At 38.5% G+C, this 23,257-nt stretch overlaps 2 protein-coding genes across 3 annotated transcripts in view; both read right to left on the bottom strand.

Moving 5' to 3' along the window:
* lonp2 (lon peptidase 2, peroxisomal) overlaps positions 1-15,384 on the bottom strand; it is a 30,649-nt gene extending 15,265 nt beyond the window's left edge. The window contains exons 1-5 of one of the 2 annotated variants that reach the window (XM_020704171.1): positions 15,032-15,384; positions 10,278-10,413; positions 7,303-7,416; positions 2,713-2,844; positions 2,515-2,637 (exon numbers count right to left, since the gene is read on the bottom strand). In XM_020704171.1, coding sequence (XP_020559830.1) covers positions 2,515-2,637; positions 2,713-2,844; positions 7,303-7,416; positions 10,278-10,413; positions 15,032-15,264 — 738 coding nt within the window. In that variant the 5' untranslated portion in view covers positions 15,265-15,384. The remainder of the gene's footprint in view (positions 1-2,514; positions 2,638-2,712; positions 2,845-7,302; positions 7,417-10,277; positions 10,414-15,031) is intronic. The other variant, XM_011476358.2, reaches the window with a different exon arrangement.
* A 576-nt stretch (positions 15,385-15,960) lies between these two features.
* The window catches only part of il34 (interleukin 34), a 64,327-nt gene continuing 57,030 nt past the window's right edge, over positions 15,961-23,257 (bottom strand). The window contains exon 8 of the mRNA XM_011476357.3: positions 15,961-21,570. Coding sequence (XP_011474659.1) covers positions 21,497-21,570 — 74 coding nt within the window. The 3' untranslated portion in view covers positions 15,961-21,496. The remainder of the gene's footprint in view (positions 21,571-23,257) is intronic.

The raw sequence follows: 23,257 nt of genomic DNA, 5'->3' as shown, positions 1-23,257 counted from the left end.
AAACACACACATCTACAAGGGGTGGGGTGCAAATGGTCATTATATGCGTCGATCCTGTAACGATTCAGAATCATTTTGGGAATTATTTTTTATTGCAAACCCCAAAATACTGTGCTTTAACATAAAAGTATCAACTTAAAACGCACAGTGCATTTTTCACTTGGTGATTTATTTGGAAGACACACAAAACATGGCTGACCCTGATCAGACTGATCCCAAATTCGAAGCAAACGTTTGGGAGCATTTTGGCTTTTTGATGCCGATGGTCAAAAGGGTTCTGGACAAAGAAAGCGTGAGTACGTTGTGTTGCACCAAAATGAAGTATTTAGGGAACACAAAAAACATGAAAAGTCATGCATCGCACACTTCTTCACAGAATTTTGTTCAGTAGTTAGCGAGGCACTTTTTATTCAGCTTGACCCGACTTAAATACCATCCTGTTAAAGCCGATCTACTGATAAAAAGTGACAGTATTATGTTTTTTGAGGTGGTTGAATTCAGGGAAAGGATTGCAGAACCGTGAAAAACTTTCAATAATCAAATCAATTCACAATCGCACTGGAGAAAAGGTGTTTTGTGGTGAAGAGAAAACTTTTTTTTAATGCATTGATTCAGGAAGCATTGATTATCACTTTATAATCAAATCTTAAGGTCCCAAAGGATTCCCACTACTAATGTCTAGACACTGGAACACCCATTCAAACACAAACTCATAACAGCACAATCTTTACACAATTTCTGCAGACACACACATACATTTAGATTACATTATAAGTGACCCGAAAAGATTTAACAACAAAAATGAGAACAAAGTAACTGATTCAAGCTGTTAACTTGTGAATCAAAAGCTAACCAGTGTTGTCAATTGTTCCCCAAAACAATACATTTAATTCTTAAGTCTTGAAGCCTTTTTGTGGATTGGTTCTATGGGATCCTGCAGCAAAGTTTTTCTAGTAAAGTCTGTGAGATGGAGCAGCTGCAGTGCTGTGAAGTTCATGTTTGACTTCTCTAAGATGAAATCAAACATTCACTCTCTCTTAGTGTTGCGGTAAAGATGGAGTCTCTCGTCTGCAGACACCTGGATTACAGATTCCCTGACAGACAGACAGACAGACAGATTTTGACATAAAGGAATGCCTGCAGCTCCTCAGTTAAAATGTTTTCAAGTATTTCATGACTAAAACTCTGTTAGCAAATTATTTTGCAAAACAGCAAACAGTTTCCTTTTTTGCCATATTATAAATGTGAATGTCCCAGGAGGTTTGAGTAGACGTTTATTAGAGTTGAAAATGGTTTAGTCTGTTGTTTAATCCATTGAAGGAAAGAGTCAAAAATCTGTAAAAATACAGAATTCCAACATGACATTAATCTGACTAAACTTTTCAGAGAGGTTTGATGGAGCCAAAGCAGATATTGTGATGGTATCAACACTCTGGGCTGAAGAAACATAAGCAAATCCATCCCAAACCCAGACTAGTCTTCATTTATTTTTGTCCCTCCAGATTCAACAAGGTTTAAAAAAAAAAAAAAAAAAGGGGGGGGGGGGGGGGTTAAATATGCAGAGTCAGGAATTTAGGCTAAATTTTAGCAACGTTCACTCAACAAATGAGTGAATATCCATATCCATAAGATAAGGCTGTGGGGTGCACTTAGGCAGTGATAGAATTCACAAATTCAAGACCAACGATTCCCAGATCAAACCACAATTCTTACTATTTAATAAATTGAGTTTCAATAGTTGCTTAATGCCTGTGTTTTTACAGAATGTATAAAAATTAAAGATAATATGCATTTAATTTATTCTTTTGATATAAAACATGAGAGGTTTCACAGAGATTTTACTTTGAAAATGTGTTTGTGGCAGTCGGAATGACGTTTTAGTTAACATACTTACAATCCAAGGTTATTCTGCGGTTTTAGAGCGATGATTACATTACCTGAAGTGTATTTTGAAAGTAATAATTATGCGGATCGCAAGGCAGTAATGACGGACATCATAAATATTCATACTTTTTTTACGTGGAACAGATTGTGAATATCTGAGTATTTGGATATTAATTACAGTCCTAATACGATCAGAAATGTCTATTACCCGTTATGGTCCAAAGTCAATCGTAACAAACTGGGGATCAATTAGTTACGATTTGCTCTGTATCATGACAAATAAGAGGGGAGATGAAGCCGGTTTTAGGTCGCAAAGTACTTTGAATGTGTTTGTAGAATAACAAACAACCAAAATAACATAAAGCATGAAGGAGTGCTGTTGCACGAGTGTCTGGGGATGTTTGTGAATGAAGCACAGCAAACAAAAGCCAAAAAGATGAAGGTAAGCAGAGGAGCAGAGAAGACACAGAGCTGAAGCGACGGATCTGGATGTGGCAGGAAGTTCCTGAAGCACCTTTGCATCTTTTATCCCTGTTCTCCAATTGTACCTGTACCTGTGCAGGAGGAGGAGGAGAAAAGGGGTAGGCAGGCAGCAGGAACAGACTCACACGACCCAGGGCCATAACATACCCTTTTCTCATTACCAGGAGTCATCTTCCTGCTTTTCTTCAGCAGTTTCAGACCCTCGATCTGTCTGGTCAGCATGGGCAGGGTTCTCCTGAAGCGCTCTTCCAGACTCACTGCATCCAGAACCTGCGAGGAATGGACCGTTACACCACAGGCAGGTGGCCCCTTAGCAGCCTTTTTAATGCTCAGACGAGTCCTCACCTGCAGCTTCTCCTTGTTGGAGGTGCGGATCATGGAGGCGACCACATCCGGGAGCATTTCTCTGGGCAGGCTGTCCAACAGGCGCCTGAACTTGGCCACGGCTGGGACAGACATGTCCAACATGCCCAAGAGCTGCAAAGACACACAGAGACGGGCTAAAAAAGAGAAGAAGAAGAAAACGTTCCTGACAGAGAGCAGCAACATACAAACACTCCAAAGCCCCTCAGTTCTCTTTTGGACTCTTCCAAGTTCAAACAGCTTTAGATGAACATTATCTTGAAGAAATTAGGTAAGAAAGACTACAGCATGAACGCATTCGGGTGATAATTAGTGTGACTCATGAACAAATACACTCAGGTGTGTAACAACTGACTAAGGTTTATCTTTAATAAATTGGAACCAACTCCTGCTTCGCTTTATTTCATTTATTATTGTTATTTTCTTATTTCTGGCAGCAGAGCCGAAATATCAAAAAGTTTGGTCCATTTCTGCTGCAAACATCAGGGTAAAGTCCAGAAAAAATTCTTCAAAGCCTTTTGCTGTCATAAATCTCCTTTGCTGACAATTTATGTCTGCTTCTTTTTATTCTGATAAACTTGGACATTCTGCAGTTCACCCACGATTCCAAGAAATCATCTGGTGAGAGTAAAAGTGGCTCTTACATAAATTGCGGCACCAGATTTGGACAGGAAGCCTAGTCCTTTAAAGGATGAAGTCCTTCACATCTGCAGGCTGCAGGTCTTTGCACGGAAACTTGATCTAATAGAGAATCTAAAATGCATCCCAGGGGGAGATACTGTGCATTAAGATCTAACTATTGTTTGCTTTGACTGCATCTGCACAGAGATCTGAAGACGACGCCTCAGGGATGACTGCCTGCATTCAACAGCGGGGGCTGAAGAACAACAAACAAATGTCTCTAAATGTTTCACCACTCGGCGAAACATTTAAAGAAAGATCTTAAGTCCAGTTGCCATGACTCAACTTCACCAACAAACAAATGTGTTTGATGGCATCCTGGCTCTGCTGCTCCTTTTCGGGTGAGAAACTGCGATGCGGGCATCAAAATTGAGCATTTGAATTAGATTCAGTATGTTTTTAGGTCTAAAACTAATAAATAGTTTGGTTTTTGATCAACTATTTCTACACTTGATTTTTTAAAAGCATCTTTATCTGAATTTATCCAACCACATCAGTTTGAAAAAGAAAATCTTAAAATTTGCATCAGGTTTTTAAATAAAGCTTTGAAAATTGAACAGATCCAACAGTTCCTACTTCAAATTCAAAGATGTTGTTGTTTTTTTACTTCAATCTTAAATTGTTTTAGAAATATGACAGAGAACATCTAGATATGTTGTCGTTCTGGCGCGGGTTTTGACAGCGTCTTCTCCTGGGTGTCTACTTATTTACAAAGATAGATATTTAAGACCTTTTTAAGACCACCTAATATCTAAGACTGTGCGTAAAAAGAAAATGAAACGAACGGCCTGAGTCGCAGTTTCTTGCTCCACACATGCGAGTCGACTGCCTTGATTCCCATGATGCCAAGTTTAAATGTCGTTTGGCAAACGGTGCAGTTTATATAAGGATTTCCATTAAAAGATTTTAATAACCGAAAATAATCCCTCTTTTCAAGTAATTTCATCATGAATTAGCACTTTCCTGTTTTCCAGCATTGACCAGCATCAGCTAATTAAATAGCTGAGGTAAAACAGTTCACGACTTTATGACGCGGCACATCCTGGAAATGTTCTTTTAGTAACAGGAAGTCACATCGAAAAAATATTAGACACGTTCACCACAATTTAAGACAATTCGATGCATTTTATGGCTTCATTTTAGTCAAATTAAATTCAAGACTTAAGTTTTACGACTTTTAAGAATCCGTGACCACCCTGTTCTCAGTGTCTATCAGAACTACAAACCGTAAAATTATCCATGTGACGATCTTGTGACACTTTATGGTGCGATTTTTTATATGAAAATAAAAAAGAAAACACAAACACGCAAATATTTAGCATGAAAAGTTCATGAAACTACAATTCAGTGAGATTTCAAGTAAAAATAGTCATAATCATCTATTATAGTCATCTCATTGTAAGCCATTGTAGCCCTGAAAAACAAAATGAAGCCATGCCTGAGATTCCGCAGATAAAGCTGAGGAGCAGTGTGAAGAACTTGTCTCTGTTTGCATGTCATCATAAATGAATCAAACTTCAGAACACTCAGTTCCAGCTTTAATAAAACCGCAACAAGCAGTTGTGGTTTTATTAAAACCATTAAAGGCCACACATAACTCCTCAGTCAGCTGCTCGACATTCACATGTTTGCTGTTATCACATATCTGGCTGTTAGAGCCGCTGCCGAGCTCATCCCGGACCGAGTGGACCACAGGAATGAAAGAACAGGCTGTCCTCCGCCCTGAGTTTCACGTCACATTTATCAAAGACAAGCCCAAACGGTTGGAAAAGCGTAAAATTATTGATAGTGTTCTCTGAAGACAAGACTTGATCAGTGACAGTTAGTTGCAGCTGTTTCAGGAGCTCCTATGAGTCCAGCACTGGATTCATAAACACTGATGCTAACAGCTGATGATGGCTTTTCAGAGAAGAAAGAAGTGTCTACATAAAAAGCATTTTAAGGTTCCTGAGTGTTCCAGTCAGTCTCTGGACCTAAATCAAATGAGAGAATCCGTAGAGGGAGATGAAAGTCTGTGTTGTCCAGCAACAGCCCAAAAACATCACAGCTCTTGAGAAGATCTGCATGGAGAAATGGACCAAAATAGCAGCTACAGTGCAAACTTGGTGAAAAACTACGGTAAACTTTTAACTTGTCATTTACGATCAGGGTTATAATCTAAAGTGAAAAGGTGAACTTCTGTTTCTTTTAAACACAAAATTTAAATTTCTACACCATTATACAAATATATTATTTAAAAATCAAACAACAGTTAAGGTGCATTTGTGATGAATATCACAGACTAGGTCTGCACAATAAACCACAAATTCATCGTTATCGCGGTATCAAGCTCAAGTCATTCATTCCAACAGCTGTTAGATTGTACAATGCCACAGTTTAAACATGCATGTACAAAACCGGTTATCATGCATCCATAGCCCATCCGACTGTATTGTTTCTTACTTTATTTTATTTCATTATTACGCATAACATATGTTAATTCGTAAGAGTGTATAGTGTATATAGTTATAGATTATTATTATTATTGTAAAATGTTATTACCTTTGTATTTTTGTACATTTTAAACACCCTTTCATTCTTTTTGCACATTGCTGTTGTTCTTTTTTTGCACTGACCTGCTGTAGCAATTGAATTTTCCCAACATGGGATCAATAAAGAATATCTTATCTTATCTTGGCAGCTTAAATAAAGTTGTTATGTTCAGGGAGGTTGCTATATCTTTTCTCAGAGAGACCAGCCACTGGGCGAACAGCCGTTTATCCGTCTGGCTTCACTGTCTCTTTTGTGTACCTCAAGGCTAGGAGCCTTTGTTTGGCAGCTTCCAGTGCTGCAGGTATGGACATCTGGCTGTATCCCTTAGGTACTTGCTTCCTCATTGTACCTCCGAGTTGCCTTGATTTTTATTATTGTTTTCCATGGTTGCTTTTAGGTGTATGTATGTATGAATATGTAAGGATGCTAAAAGGATTGCTCACCTTTTAGCATATGGTAATGGTAACCCCATCATTGTTCACCCCCCCCCCCAAGGAATCGAACCCTAGATTCATGCGTGCCAGTCTTACACCGTGCCAACTTATCTACCCAGCCGGTGTAAATTATCAGAAATTTCTGATAATGCACACTTCATCGGCCATTACCCTTACATATTGTGTTTTATAATGTTATCGCTGGATATGAAAACATTTTTATTGTGATATTAAAATTCTATATCGCGTAGTCATAACGCAAACCAAGGCTCATGATGAGTTACCAACAAGAAAGCAACGTTTACACCTAAAGTCATCCCATCTACATCTGGACCAGCATGAGATTTTTAGGAAACAAGAGCTGTGGACAGCTGACATGACCATAAGCTGCAGTCCACTCTCATCCCAGGCATGTTTGAGGAGAAAGAAAATCAGGTGTGCAAAGGACAATCTCCATGCAGAACAGCTGAAAATCATTCAATCAGAATCTGCGGCTGTGATTAAAACAGAAATGGAGAAAACCCAGCCGACGTCTCGATCATCCAGGCAGAGCCACATTCAGCAACTGCTCTGGTGTCAAAAACACCTTTTTTTTCTGCAGCAAAAGGTCACCTTTTGAATTGTTCAGCAAATATCTGCAGACCTTCTCTTTTGGCTGGGCGACATAAACAATCACTAACATCAAGTTTGATCAAGCTGTTCCTAAGAAAATATAAAAACACTTCAGTAAAACCACTGAAGTCCGTCATGCAACTAACCATCTAGAACAGGGAATCAGTTATAAAAATGTTTTATTTGGAAAAAAAATATTTATTTTTACAAGCCACATTTAAAAGAAAAAGCTTCAGATGATTTACTTTCATTTAAAATCGCTAAAATACTTTAAATGGTTGAATTAAAAAAACATGTCAGGATTAGAACCCACCTGAACAGCCGCCTGGTGGAACTTCTGGGACAGTTCCCCCAGCTCCCCATCATCAGCTGTGGTGCCCTCTGTGGTGGATGTCGTGTACTGCTCCAAGTTATCCAACTGCTCCACCTGCATTTTCCACAATGACAGCAAGGTTAATTTCATACTTCTGAGAAAATAAAAACAAACCGTTTTAAATAAACTCAAATTAATGACACAGCAAGAGAAATGGGTGAACCAAAGTCTCCCTGCTCTGCTCCATTTTGAGGCATCCACTTGCAGACAAATAGATCCATGTACGTCTTTGTTTTCCTCGTCTGAGCTGTCATCTGGGCTAAAACTGTACAGCTGGATAGCTTTGATACTGCTCGCCATTTTTGTTGCACAAAGATTTTATGAGATTACTCCTATCTTGTGCAAACATTTCCCCCCACAACTCAGAGGTAATATAACCTGCTGCACAGCAGAAACTGTCAGAGAAAACGACGCAGACCAAATTGGTCGCACTCAAGAGCCCAGATCAGAATAGAGCAGAGCAGGGGGCTTTAGGCCCGCCCAGCGTTTTTCCACAGAACAAATACAATCTAGTCCAAACCTAATTTTTTCATCTGCTCTTGATTCCAAACAATTACTCAGAAATGCAATTTTGAGCTGTATTTTCTTTATATATGGCCTCCATTATCAGAAAAATGCAACAAAAACATGTTAAAAACACCAAAACATGATTTTCATCAGAGAATGGCTTAAAGTTCTGGTACATGAAATCATAACAAAATTCTACAGCATTCATTATTTAACTTCAACATGAGAATTTTTTTCAAATTGTCTTTAACTTTACTACGTAGAGCCAAAACGTAGTCTGTGCTTGGATTTGACATCTGTGATTTCAACATCTGGTTGGTGATTTTTACATTTACCTTTGGGTCTAAATCAATGTGATCTGCTTCTGCCTTTACACTCAAGGACCAGAAATGATGTCAAGAACCAAAGCTGATGTTTTCACAAGCTCAGCAAAACGCTGCTTCTTCTGTTCTGAACACAATCAGACTTAAGCTATGCTCACACAGCAGGCTGAAACGACCCAATTGTGATTTTTTTTTCTCATTGTCAATCAGGAGCAGACGAAGAAACAATGTTGGAAAAAGCTTGTAGCCGTGACGTAGAAGGAACAATCGGTGGGCAACTGTAGACGTGTAGACGACTGGATCCACATACGTCTTGGTTTTCCTCGTCCGAGCTGGTATCTGGCTCAAAACTGTACGGCTGGATAGCTACAATATTGCTCACCGTTTTTGTTGCTAACGGGAAATGTTGTAAACAACTCCTGCTGCTCTTGGCAGAGGTGCAACGTACGATCACTAGCCACGGTTCGGCACACACATGTACCGCAGAGTAATCTCAAGTGATTAAGTTATTTAGTTTAGTTTTTCACGTTTTATTGACACCTTAAAAATGACATTCATAATAACAGGTTTTCAGAAATCTAATTACTCTAAAGACTCGGGACCTCAGGCATCAAACAGAAAAAACTTAATGCTAAAAACCGATGCCAGGAGTCCAGCTCTGATAAAACGACACAAGAGCAAAAAAAAAAAAAAAAAAGATAAGATTTTGTTGAAAAGCACAAATTTCATTTTTGTTTTCCAGGCTTTGTTTGTTTTTCTGCAGCAAGTTCATATTTGTATAATTCTGACAGGATATATTTTCACGGAGAGCAAAGTCTTTTAGGATATTTATAAGTTTATTTTTTTTATAAAATGACATAAAAGTAAAGAAATTTGAGTGTTTTTTTCTTTTAACATTTACTTTATGTCTAACTTGTATAATTTTGACAGAATTATTTTTAAGTTTAATTATTGTGGAATAATATTCCTGCTATTCCCGTTTTTTTTCATATTTATGCCTTAAAAAAGTTATGTTTTAAAGGTTTAAAATTTTAGTTTTAGTGTTTTCAATAAATTTTTATCCTGTTTGAAATGCGACCTAAGATGTGTTTTGTGCGATTGACTTTGACACCCCTGATTTAAATCGGCTGTCCGTTCACACCAAACGGAACTCGCACGTCTAATTCACGTTCACCGTCTTTGCTTTAGCATGCGTCAAAGTTGCTGCAGTGTGTTAACCCAAAGCTCCCGCAGCGTGTGGGAGGAGCTTTTTTCTCGACCTCATCCCAGAGGACGTGGATGATGAGAGATCAGGTTTATTTATTTTGAGGAGCTCTCCAAAAGCATAAATGAGCAGTGCATGTCTCCAAGTGTGGGTTCATGAAACCCTTCTGAGACTCTCCCGGTGAGGAGCAGCAGCTGCCCCGCTCTGTGGCAGGAGAATGCCGCTGCTCCGTCTGGAAGCAGTGGCCGGGGTTGTTAGTCCAGCAGGGGGCACAGAAAAGAGTGTAAAGTAGTTCATTCTGACATAACCTGCTTCTCTTACTTTACTTAAATACTTTTTTCTCTAGATGTAATGAGTGCACTTTTTTTTTTATTTGGGCATCCGGAGTATTTTTCGTATATAATTTGATGCCAATTACAAAGATGTAATGAACGTTTTGTTTTTATTAATAGGCCTTAAGGAGCAAATGATTGTGTGTTTGTACCAGTATATGCTTTGAAGTCCTTTATATTTATGTTTTATTAAATATGTTTGGAAGCTTTTCAATAAATTAATTTTAGGCTTTTATATTGTTTTTTTTCTTCATTTTTACTGATCCATAAAAAACTATCGGAACAGTGACTATAAAACCGAGACACGATCCGAACCGTGAGTTTTGGTGCTGTATCTTCCATAAATAGAAGAGAGCTTTATTGTGTCATCAGTATCAGCAAACATGAATGAAATGTTGTTTCAGACAAACAACAACAAAGAATATAGAAGAAATGTAGAAAGTTCATAAAATCCATCTCAATAAATGAGTTTCACTTCACATTTGCCCAAAACTATAGAGATTTATAAATAAAACCCAGAAGGAGTTCTGACCTAAAAGACGGAGTTACCTCTGCCAGGACAAAGGGTCGCTCCTTCAGGAGGCCGGACACTCTGAAGCGGCACAGCCCGGTGATGAGGAGGGTGTAGTGGGGCTTGGGCCAGTTACTGCCCACCACCTGCACCGCAATCCCCGCGGTACCGATCCTACCCAGACAGACAGAAACACAGACGACTCAAAAACCGGCACAGTCCCTGACAAGTCTTGTCGCTTATCCATTTTGTAGAAACAAAAGCGTATAACCTCACTTTTAATGAATCCATTGGTTTTAGAAATGTCTCATATGAAAGCTAAAACCCTCCCAAATTATGTTCAATATACTAAAAGATGGATCATTTAATGAACACAGAAAGGTCACATTTGTCGCTTTGTCATATGATGCACCCAATCCTAGATTACAGCCTCACCTGTGATCAATTACTGATCAATCAGTTAGTGGGTGTGTACAAAAAGAACCCCAGCACACCAGGCCTTCACATCAACTGCAACATGACCTCTGACAAAATGCTTAAGATTCACCCTGAGACCAAAGCGTTGATTATCAAGAGGCTGAAGACCAGATCCACTGCTGAGGTGGCTGACACTTTCAATGTGTCTCAGCGTCAAGTACAAAGAATAAGAAAAAGATTTGAAGAGACTGGAGATGTTTTTGAAAAGCCCAGGTCCGGCAGACCCCGCAAGACAACTGCTCGGGAGGACCGTTTGTTGGTTTGAAAATCAAAGGCCAGCCCCTTTTCCACTTCAGCAGAGCTCCACCAGGCCTGGTCACCTCAAGTCCCTGTGTCAACCAGAACAGTTTGTAGAAATCTGTCTCAAAATGGCCTCCATGGTCAAATCAGTGCCCAGAAACCAGCACTAAACAAAAGGCAATTGAAAAAACGTGTGGCACTGGAAAAGTGGCAGAAGGTGGATTTCTCAGATGAGTCTTCAGTTGAATTACATCACAGCCGCCGCAAATATTGCAGGAGACCAACTGGAGCCTGCATGGACCCAAGATTCACCCAGAAAACAGTTAAGTTTAGTGGCGGAAAAATCATGGTCTGGGGTTACATCCAGTATGGCGGTGTGCAAAACATTTGCAGGGTGGAAGGCAATATCAATAGCCTAAAATATCAAGAAGTATTAGCTACCTCTTACATTCCTAACCATAAAAGGGGTCAAATTCTGCAGCAGGATGGTGCTCCATCGCATACTTCCATCTCTACATCAAAGTTCCTCAAGGCGAAGAAGATCAAGGTGCTCCAGGACTGGCCAGCCCAGTCACCAGGCATGAACATCATTGAGCATGTCTGAGGTAGAATGAAAGAGGAAGCATGGAAGGCCAAACCAAAGAATCTTGATCAACTCTGGGAGACATGTGAGACTGCTTTCTTTGCTATTCCTGATGACTTCATCGATAAATTGTATGAGTCATTGTCAAACCGCATGGATGCTGTCCTTCAAGCTCATGGAAGTCATACAAGATATTAAATATGGATCTCACAGTAGCACTACTTAATTCACTGATGTTATGCAACATATTTTTGTTTTTGAAGTAAATTTGTTAAATTTTCTCATTACTCTCTGTAGGCGACAAAACTTGTCTTGCCAAAATGTGACCTTTCTGTGTTCATTAAATGATCCATCTTTCTTCAGTGAAGCAATTTTATTTTAGTATATTGAACATAATTTGGGAGGGTTTTAGCTTTCATATGAGACATTTCTAAAACCAATGGATTCATTAAAAGTGAGGTTATGCGCTTTTGTTTCTACAAAATGGATAAGCGACAAGACTTTTGTCAGGGACTGTATATAAGGTCTGTTTTAAATGTAAACTGTTTAAGGTTAACTTTGATCTGTCCAAAACAAAAAAACTGAAAATCTTTCTAATACTTGTGGAAAAAACAGTTACCACAGTCTGTTTACATTTGTAAAAGTTTATTTTTGTGTGGTTTTGTTTATTAAGAAGAGACAGTTGATCACAAAGTAAACAAAACAAAAAAATTAACTATTTTTTTCAATTAAATTTGACCTTAAAAGTATTGAAAATATTGTAGTTTAGTTCAATAGCTGTCGTGCAGATTTATAATTAACGTAAACATATTTCAGCATTTGAATGATTTTGGAAAAAAGGTGGGGTGGTTAGGCATCACCCATTGAATGCTGTTTAAATCTTTTTTTAACAGGTCCAATATCGCACTATATAACTGGTATAAAACACATATACATTTTGTAAGATTCTGTTTTTCTCTGGAATGTCGACGGGGAAAACTGGACACATTTCATCCAAATGTGTCCTTCATTAGATCCATTCTGCAGTGAAATATTCAGGGAAAGTGAGGCTGACGCGTGTCAAAACATGCAGCATGTTGGCGTCTGTGATTACATAAAATCCAAACTGGTCAAAACAAATCTTCAGGAGTTGTTTAACTTTACTTGAATCAGTGCAAGTAACATCACTGCGCTCGCACTGACGAGAGGCTTCAGAGTTCAAGAGGTCAGACAGGGGAAGGGACACTAAAAGGTTGTTTGTAAAAACCTAATGGGAGACACTTTTGTGATCAGGAATGGTTTCTATGCAGTGTGAAATTAATATGTCAGTGACTGGAACCAGGTCAGTACACCAAACAACCACTAGATGGCTTGCAGCACATAAAAGTTTTCTTTATTTGCTTCTCCACTCTGATGAAACTTGTGTTTTTAACACATTTTCGGTGGTGGAAGACATATATTGAGAAATTTAAGCTTAAAATTGCATTTCTGAGTATTTCTTTTATCAAATCATGTGAAGATGAAGAAAAGATTTTTAATTGTTTTAACTGAAGCAAATAATTAAGTTAGATCAAAGTAAAAAAGTTTATCTTTCCAACATCCATAAGTGGTCTTATCACCCTCTCATGGTGGAAAAAGTATTATCTGAGCTTCTTCATCCACTAAATCATATTCAAATGGACACGTCATGCTGCTTCACCTCTCTGTAAACAAACTAACCTTCAACTAAACCTGCTCCAGACCAGGTTATGTTCAGAGCATGAGTTGAAAAACAGAAATAAATCAGCCATCTACAATCCAAACATCATAGGCTTTGTCTGCCTTTATATTCTTTTTTAAGAATCTGAGAACCTATTTTTTGGACAGAGCAGATTAAAGGCAAAACAAGTGACAAAGATTTTTTCAAAGATTAATGAAAAAACTAAAACATTTGTGGAATTTGTGACTATGACTTTGTATAATAAACCAGTATTATCAGAGACTATGTGTAAAAGGTAAAATCTGCCCCCCTCCCTCTCCCCCAGGAACCTTTTTGACTGTGTGTCATGCAAGTTGGGAACCTGTATCCTTCTGATCTGTGGTCAACCGCCCTACCATTGCACCATAAGCCATAACCGCCCCACGGCAGCTTCTTATGCTACGTTTATATCGGCTTCCACAACCCGCATTCAAGCGAACTCTTCCAATGAAAAGTCTATGTAAACGTGCGTATATGCACATTTCGGGCTTCAGTGTTCAAAACTCTCATGTTCACGGGTCGCTGTGCAATTTTCTAAAACAAATTTTGGGCTCTACATTGAGCACACGTTGAAAGTAAAACCAGGTCAAATTTTGACCAATCAGGGACCCCGACCTGGTGAGATTCTTGGACTGTTTATTACGGTTTGTGCCCAGCCAGAATTACATAATACCAAGTTTTTCACATGTCAGAATAAAGCTGTAAAAGATAAAGCCAGGAGAATGAAAAGATTTGCTAGATTTGCGCCCCTTCAACATTTCACACCAAGCCTCTTCCAACTGTAGATGGCGGACATGAGCTAGTTAACAGTAGGAAAAGGAGAAGACGCTTTCCCTGCTTATCAAGTATGAACACTACTAGCATGTTCAAGAATGCGCATTTGGCCCATTGTCGTACACACATCGTGTCCAGTGTGATTGTAGCATTAGGCAACACCAAAGCAGAGACTTAGACTTGTGTTCAATCACATCCATGTCAACAAGGACGCTAGGAAAATGTTAGTTCTTAACTTTTCTCTACAGACCAGAAATGTCAGTAGGATTATTAAATTGGGGTCACAAAATGGGTCAGATTTGATCTTGACAAGATAGATTATTGTTTCCATGGTGATCATTTCATATAATATTGACGTGTCATTCGGAGTTCCTCTAGGTTCAATTCTTGGACCTCTGCTGTTTACATACAACCTGTAGATTTGATCATGCATAGTAATAATGTTTCATATCAAAGTTACGCAGATGACACTCAGCTGTTCCTGGATGAAGTCAACCAATGATGAAACAGAAATAATGTTTTTTTTATTTTGTTTTACAAAAAAGTAGTAATAGCAATATGCTGTCAAAACGTTTGCATCTCTGTGAAGTGTGTGAATCTCCTCTATGAATGGAAGGTTCTACAAAAGCTGCCATGCTGTTGTTTTGACTGTTGACAGATCATGAACGGGACTCCTGTGTGGTTAAAGTCTAAAGTCCATTGTTTCCAGTCAACTGGTGAACTTTCTAGAACAAATTACAGCATTACTTCTGAAAGAGCTGCAGCAGGGGGGAAACTAATAAGTTAGATACTGGCTTCACTTTGCAACAAAAAGCTTCATGACAGACGGAACCAACTTGTCTCATTACCAGTCAATAAAAGTCTCCCGGTCTTCCATAAAACGTCTGACTTCCTGCACCGGTACTATGACCCTGACTTACTAGAGGCGTTAAGTCACTTTAACACAAACAGAAATAACAAAAACAGGAAATGACCCGACAGTCCGGATAAGGGTTCCGTACGTGTGCAGCGTGGGCAGCTCCTCGGTGTCCTGCTCCGGGTCTCTGGTGTTGGGGATAACTCCTATGATGGTGCTCTTTAGCGACGTCCCCTTCAGGAGCCGCTGGCTCACCAGCTGCATGTTCCGTGGAGAGTCGACGCTGAACCGAATCGTGGAGCCCGGCAGGAGCACGCCTTCGTGGGCGAGCAGGAGTGGGAGACGACTCGGTATCTGGATCCCGCCGCCAGAGGCCATTTTTAATGCGATAACAGAGAGTAGCTGTTTGTGAAGTCAGACTCGTTAAAACGGGCACTGTTTTGAACGTCAAAAAGGGGTCACCGCCAACTTCCGCCTGGGACTTTCAAAATAAATGCCCCGTTGAGTACTTGCTAATAAAACGAAAATAGATTTTATTTATTTTTCATTGTCAAACTTATTTCTGTTAGTGATACACCCACATTTGAAACAGCATTTTAAACAGAGTCTTCTATGTTTGTGTTCACTGAACAATTGTGTTAGCGTTTCCTGCAGAACTAAGGCAATCACAGAGGGTCAAAATACTTCCAAATAAGCTACTCAAAAAACATAATATAGACAAAATAAATCTAAATATTTTGAGAAAAATTCTCATTAGGAACAAAGGGAATGTAAAAATGACTATGAAAATCAAAATAATTAGCCATATGTCACTGAAATTACATCCTTTAACCTGATTAATCAAGTGTTTAAATTAAAAAATAAAATCCTAATTAAAAATGTATTTAAATTGTATTCTTTTTACTGAGTTTAAAATATTTATTTAACCTCAAATTGAAAAGCTGGTTTCTCCTATTATTGCAATATTAGACATATATACATATACAGTATATACACATCTACATACACATATTTTTGTCAGTCTATTCTCAGATTAGATGAACAATCAGGTTAAACAGACACTGGACACAGATATAATTGATAAAAAATATTGATTTATATTCGTATTTCTTTCATAAAAGCAATGTCACATAGCATTATATTTTACAAAAAAAATAAATATTCAGTATTTTGTATACTAAAACATTCAGTTTCTAACGTCTGTGATGTTTGCAGTTTCCCATTTGTTTTCGCCATGCAGCTGCGAACAATGTTGTCTTTACCATCACCTCAGGCTCTCACTACAAAAACACAACCATACAGGTACATGTGATTGATAAAGCGTGATAAAAAAATACATTCTACAGATTTATAGAAAGACACCAACAGTTATCAGTCGTCATGCACAGTACAGATTGTTTTTGAATACAGGAATTTGCTTAAAGCATTTTTATTGTTTATAGCATAAATCCATGTTCTCTCCTTCTGACCTATGAGTCTCTGCATACACTTACCTTATATTCAAAATGAAAACTGCCACAAAGCATTACTTGATCCAATTCTATTAGTAAATCGGATTTCAATAAAGCTTAAGCTCAAAGTGTAACAGTTTTGTAAATAGCACAATAAATACATTTCCATTTAATCCAACTTCTGAAAACCACATATCTAATTGGGCATGTCCTTGATTTCTTTAAATAATATTTAAATTTAATATTAAAATGATAGTTTAGTTAAAAAAGACCAGAAATTACCATGAAATTAGAACAAAATTTCCCAAGCAAAAAAGTTAAGGCCATGTCAAAACACATGATTTAGTTCTAACCCTTACCACTGTGGAGGTTTATATAAAATTGACTTTGGTTTAAAGTGTGCAAAAACAAAGTAAGCTCAAAAGAAGCCTTACACCATAGACTGAACCCGCTTGATGGGATTTGACAGGAAATGAATTATGTGCATGAAATTGAAGTGCCCTCACATACAAAGACAGAGCGCTTAGGAAAACAGGGAGTGCTTTCAGCAGTCAGCGAATAGTTTTCAGCTCCTATCAGTTTACACAAAATACACAAAAATTCATCTTATAAAACAAAACCTGAAAACCAAAATAACTGGAATTGTCACACAGACGTAGAACATTTTTGGAAGGTTTCCTTTATTGAAGTGGTAACTTATCCATGCGGAGCATGAACTGATTAAACAAACAAGTCTCATGTGGAAAAGCCCTGGCCTCATTTGCAGACCATGCTCGGCCCTGTATTAAGCCTCCAAAGGCCTTTACAGTGTCATCCACCACTGAAACTGCTTTTGGCATCACAAAACCAGGTGAATCTGAACAGGTCACCCAAATGGCATCTGCTTGCCCATCGGTACAGGTGATAAGCTCATAGCAGCCATGTTTCTTTTTAACTGGTAGGTACTAATAAATCCATTTGGCAAATTTGGTGTTGGTAAATCAATTGCCTAATTTTGCACAACTAACAATGTCTTCTCAGCATAGCGCTTTTAAAATTAATTAGCAATAACTATGTATGGCTTTCCTCAATTTGGGACAAGCTTTCTTTTTGTTTTTTGATGTGTCCATCAAAGAAAAGATCTACATTCCAACATTTTAACGGTCAGACCTTCTTTTTTCTGCTTAAGGAAACGTTTTGCATAAAGCAGAGGTTTGTGACAACTTAAGGGTTCACATCTGAAGTAAGAAAAGGCACAGGTGTGGAGGTTTAAACCCCCCCTCAGGACAGGTTTGCAACACTAACTTAAGATGACGCCAACCGCACAGAGGAATATATTTAACAGTTTTTATGCTTTAATACAAAAAAATAGGTTTGCTTGATTTTCAGGGTCTGTTAACGTGAAAATGTTAAGCAACTCTTCCTCGAATGAGAGGTTGTTTCGCTGTGGCGACCCCTGATGGGAAAAGCCGAAAGAGAAAGAAGAAGAAGTTAACGTGAAAATGTTCTGATTATCCCAATTTTGCCGTTTCTGGTACTGGGATGATTATTTAGCCATTTTCGGAACCCACTTAATCTCTTTTGGGGTCGCTGGAGCCTGTCCTCAGTACTCTGAAGGAGGAGTACACCCTCGATAGTTTGCTAGTCTGTTGCAGAGCCACACATTCACACACAGACACACATCTTGGGACAAATTAGAATCATCAATTATGAATCATGTTTGGAGTGTGGGAGGAAGCCCACACATGCACATGAACAACATGCAAACTCCACACAGAAAGGACCTATACCAGTTTTTTGAACCAGGCCTTCTTGTTGTGACTTGATTGCTAACCCCTACACCACCTTGCAGCCCGTGGGATGAAAACAGTCCTTTCATCTCGTCTTATCGCAATTCTCGCCTAACCTGAGGTGTGTGCCAATTTTGGTAAGTTTTCTCTAATTCTGAAACGGTTCCAACCAATACCCACAGATTTTAATTGCAGAAAAATAAAACAAGTGTGTCTCCTGACAGTTGTTAAGGCTGCTACCAAACCAAGTGTTAGACTGGAACAGTGTCGTGACACTGAACAGTCTAATTGGGTGTTATTATAATCATCAGTTTTGACTGCAATTATTCACATTTTTAAAATATTAATCCATAATTATAATTCATAGTCCAATATACATCCCAATAAAGTAAAGAGGAATTGGACATTTTAAGCTGCAACTGATGCATAGCTGGCTGATATTTAGACTCATAGAAATAAAGAAATTGATTTTGTTTTTCAGTGAAACGTTTAAGACCCACTCCGATGATTATCAGGTTTTTAAAAGGCTCTTGCGCCATTTTTCTGATGGATTTAGAAAAGAAACCTTAAAATTGCATTGCCGATTATTTCTTTATTCAAATTCTTGTGTATCAAGAGCAGACGAAACAATGGCCTTTGAAAAAGAGCTAATTTGTGACATAGAAAATATGTTGAGCAGGTCACAAGTTCCTGCTCTGCTCCACAACAGGAGGGGGAAGGGGACGTAGTTGCTCCCACAACTTTGAGGGAAATGTCAAATGAACTACTGTCGCTCTACAGAAACTATGTTCAAGAAAACAACACGTTTTTTTTTATTTTGGCTAAAAATGGGATAATCATAATTATAAGACCACTGCGAACGCTGAGAAAATAGATCAAAACATGATCGGAGTGGGATTTTATTTAACTGAGCTTGTGCTTTGCTGTATTAAGCTGAAAAAGATGTCTGGCTTTTAGGAAACTCAATGTCCAATCATGAAGAGGCTAACATCTAAAACGGCTTCCCATCACACAAAGAAACCCCTTGTGAGATAAAAGCTAATGAAAATAAATCATTCACTTTTCTTTGGTCTAGAGCAGATTTAGCTAAAAGGCCACATAGATGTAGTGGAAACAGTGATGCATCCAGACAAGCTTTCCTACGTTAAATCAGATTTGACACAACCTCAGCCGGCTCATTTTCTCAGTCCAGGTGTTCCGGATTTTCTCTTTTTTTTTTGCAGTGACTGATCCTTTATGCCGACACAAAACAGCCACAATGTGTTAAGTTACAATTTATGCATGTGGGTCGGCTCGAAAATGAAAAGCACCTAGCACTTGTCTGATTTTAGGTGGAAATTTTCACATGCTAAAGACATGATTTGAGAGTCGTGGCTAGATGAGGTGAAACATGGGATGTGTTAAACACAGACAGCCATGTATCACAGTTGCTGGTATGAATTACCCTGATCCAAATTATCCAACCAGCTTGAGACTAAAAAAACAGTTGCAGCAGCCAGGTTAACCATGGAACTGCTAGGTTAGTTGTTATACAGTTCAAATAAAAACACTTATAGATTAGTTATACATTTTTACTCTGTTTATTTAAAATGCATAACATCTTAAACTTAATAATTTTTATGAATGTCATGATTTTGTTCTGCATTTTTGATTGACATTGCACTAAAGGACTTGAGGACGAGTAACAGTTGAATCCTCAGGTCCTGGAAGAACCTATTGGGCGTGTTCGAACAACTGTCAGACCCATTTGCCCCACCTATTTGCTTTTTTTAGGCAGCCTGTGGTTTGGTGACAGTTGATCAAGACGGTAGCATCAACAGTTGAGTTTGAACTCAAAAAATAAAAATAAAAAATCTGATGGCAAAATTGTCAGCTGAACTAAATCAATATCCCACCTGCCAAGACCATGGCCACTTTGATCGATTGACTTGGTAGCATCATATCTGCTGTTGCATTTTTTCAGCCCCTTTTTTTTACTCTTACAGATTTTTTTTTTATCAGATTAAGGACTGTTCAGTTCCTATAAAGTTGGGTAGTGGCATCGCAGATCAGTAAAGTAAACATGCAACCAAAAACATTAGGCTTCTCTGGAGTTCACATCTCAAGATTACCTAACCTAACACCGCGTATTGTTCCAAATGAAAAAGTAATTGTATGTTGCTTAGAATACAAGCGTGTGCAAAATGCTTCCATCTGTAATGTAAAGGTGAAAACACAGTTCCAGATACCTTTCCACCTTTTTGCAACTTTACAATCCTCTTTGAGTGGAAGTTTCCTCGTTCAGCTAAAACAACGTCGACTTTACATGGATGTGGGTTTTAGAATTCACAACTGGAGGGCAGATCCTCCTTAGATCGCGTCAGTCCATGAGCTGGGAAATGAGACCAAATGGTTAACATTCATCGGCCAATTCCTGACATCAGAGGAGTTGTCCTGGTAGATCCTTGCTATGAAGCCAGGTGAGCAAAGAAATCCTCAGAGCAGGAGATGAAACAAAAAAGGTCCCAACTTTAAGAACTTTTCTTGACAGGTAGTGGCGACAAACTTCAAAGTTTTAATCAGAGCACGCTGAAGAAAAACAGCTTGAAGGTACAACAGTTTAGGCAGTAGGAGTAACCTCTGAGTTCGTGGGTAAAAATATCTCAGGTTTCCGCAATTCATGCACCATTTTTAGACTGAAAAGACTTCAAAGAAGACTTGAGTGTCACCTTGGTGTTATCCTCCGACATTTGCTTGAAATGTTTGACTTTCTCATATCTTAAGGGTCATCAAACCTATAGGTTGAAAAATGGGAAATCCGTGTTTTGTTACTTGCTACGGTTCTTCTTTGATGCATAAAATACTGTTGGACAGGTTTGGATATGTGTCAGCTCAGCTGGTAGCAGGCTTGTAAAAACACTTGCAATTAGTTTGATACTTGAACGGGCAGCTTGTAAAAGACTTGTCTCTTTATAGGAGTCGGTAGGGTCCAGAAGCTTTGTTTTGGCATTTTTACAGCTAAAAGCGCTTTGCAAGTTGCTTTTGCAAACACGGATTAAGTAAAAAATAATGTATCCATCATAAATCACTTTTGGCAATGATATATAAAAGAAAATATCTCCAAGTCTCTCTCATAATTAAACTGAAGGAATCCTGAATTGCAAGACTTTCTCGTAAGCAAGCTTCTTCCCAAACGTTGAGCCTCATAAACGCTTCATAGAAGTCCATGCATTCATTAAATAACCACGAAAGCCATTATTGTGCCAACATATTCAGTCTGCTTTCGCTTTTAAGGTCCACGAGTCCATCTTGACTCTGCTGTCTGTTCATAGGGATTTATTTTCCTTTGCTTGCCTTCCTGCAGTTCAATAGAGATGGTTGTAATGTCTGGGGTTGTCCACAGAATGAGTGTCACTCTGCTGGTTCTGTGTCTGTGTTCCTGCTGGAGGTCTTCTTGCCTCTCCTCAAACGGGAAACTCCGCAGTCTGAAAATACAACAGTTGAAATAAATTAAAACACCAAATTATTCACTTTTTTCCATTTTCTGAACAACCAGTTTAACTTCACTAATTAAACTCAACTAAAATAATATAATAAAAACAAGAAAATCTAAACATAATTTTAACAATACATGTTTTGCCTTCGGAACACCAAATTTAAATTGCAGAAATATAATATTTATCACTGTGTTTCCATAAAATATATGCCCTAGTCAAAAGAATGCCTTTCATTTGCAAAATGTCAAGTCATAGCATTCTCTGTTAATCTGTCCCGCCTTGCGCTTACAGCACCACGACCTTGGTCTCCAGTTCAGGGTCCAGTGAAGCAGTACTGCAAGGCAGGCCAGAGGCCAGAGTCCGGACATGGTGCTGGAGCAATCACAGCTACCAAAAGACACGTATTTTGGAGCAAGATGGACTCTGGTGAGTGGACCCCAAGACAAAAGCAGTCTAAACCTCCTGGGAAAGTCCCCCACTTACAACATACGCTTATAAGGGGGTAGTGGTACCTGAAAGAAGGTTCTTATTTCTTCCCTTTGGTCTGCTAACTGTCTTTGGTCTGTTGGGACTTTTTTGAGTTCAAAGCAAACTCTGGTCAAGAGTGCCTGTGTGTGTTCTCCTTGTTCAGGCTTCATTTTCAGAATCCTATGGGTGACAATCGGTCAGGAGTAAATACAGTGTTCCCTTATTTATTGTGGGTGTTTTGTTCTAAAAATAACCCAGGATATGTGAAATCTGTAAAGTAGGATTATAGATTTTTCAAAATTGAAAAACCCCTCACCAGAGACTTTAATACACTTTTGTCAAACAGACATGAACATTTTCAAACTTTCATTGGAAAATAAGTCCAGTTTTATCGATTGAAAAGAAAGATCTGATCCTGCTCCAAGATTTATGTAAATGTGGCAAACTGAACGCATTTTGTACAGGAGACACGGCATGAACATTAATGGACAACAATCTACAGCCAATTACAGGGAACACTGTATGTCTATGGATGTAACCAACATGAAAGTAGCTTTTTCCTGATTGTTGCATCGCTGCGAAAAAACTTTACAGGTTATATATAAAATAAGGGATCCACCAGTTCCTTAGGCGCGAACTGGCCGCCACGCCTCTGTCAGTCTGCCCCAGGGCAGTTGTGGCTACAACCGTAGCTTACCATCACCAAGTATGAATAAGGAGTGAATGAATAATGGACACACTGTAAGCGCTTTGAGCGTCTGGAAAAGCGCACATAAATCTAATCCATTATTATTATTATTATAGTTCCACTAACTAACTCGTTTGCAAATTTGCCCTGGCAAAAAAAAACAAATCCACTTCAGTGGTTCTTAAAAAGTTCAGACTTTAGGTACCGGAGGGGAGAAAAGGAATAAAATAAAAAGATCTTTAATTATAATAAATAGAAACATGTGGCTGACACAAAGTACAGACACTATCCTAATCCAAAAACCTGTACACCCAATTTTAGCAGCAATAGCTTAAAGTTCTTAATATTGACTAGATTTCAGTCACTAACATAGTTAAGTAGGAATTTTGGCCTGGTCCTCTTTTTAACCTTGTTCTGTACAGAGGTTTGGTCCAACAAAAACATGTGGACCATGAACACATTATTTGAATTGGTCAGTTCAATACACAAGGAATATTTGCCGTAGGGCTTCACCTGATC

Source organism: Oryzias latipes, chromosome 6 (assembly GCF_002234675.1).
Source record: "Oryzias latipes chromosome 6, ASM223467v1".
Lineage (NCBI taxonomy): Eukaryota > Metazoa > Chordata > Actinopteri > Beloniformes > Adrianichthyidae > Oryzias > Oryzias latipes.
Note: the sequence above shows the minus strand (reverse complement) of the source record. Positions and strands in the feature narration are given on the sequence as shown.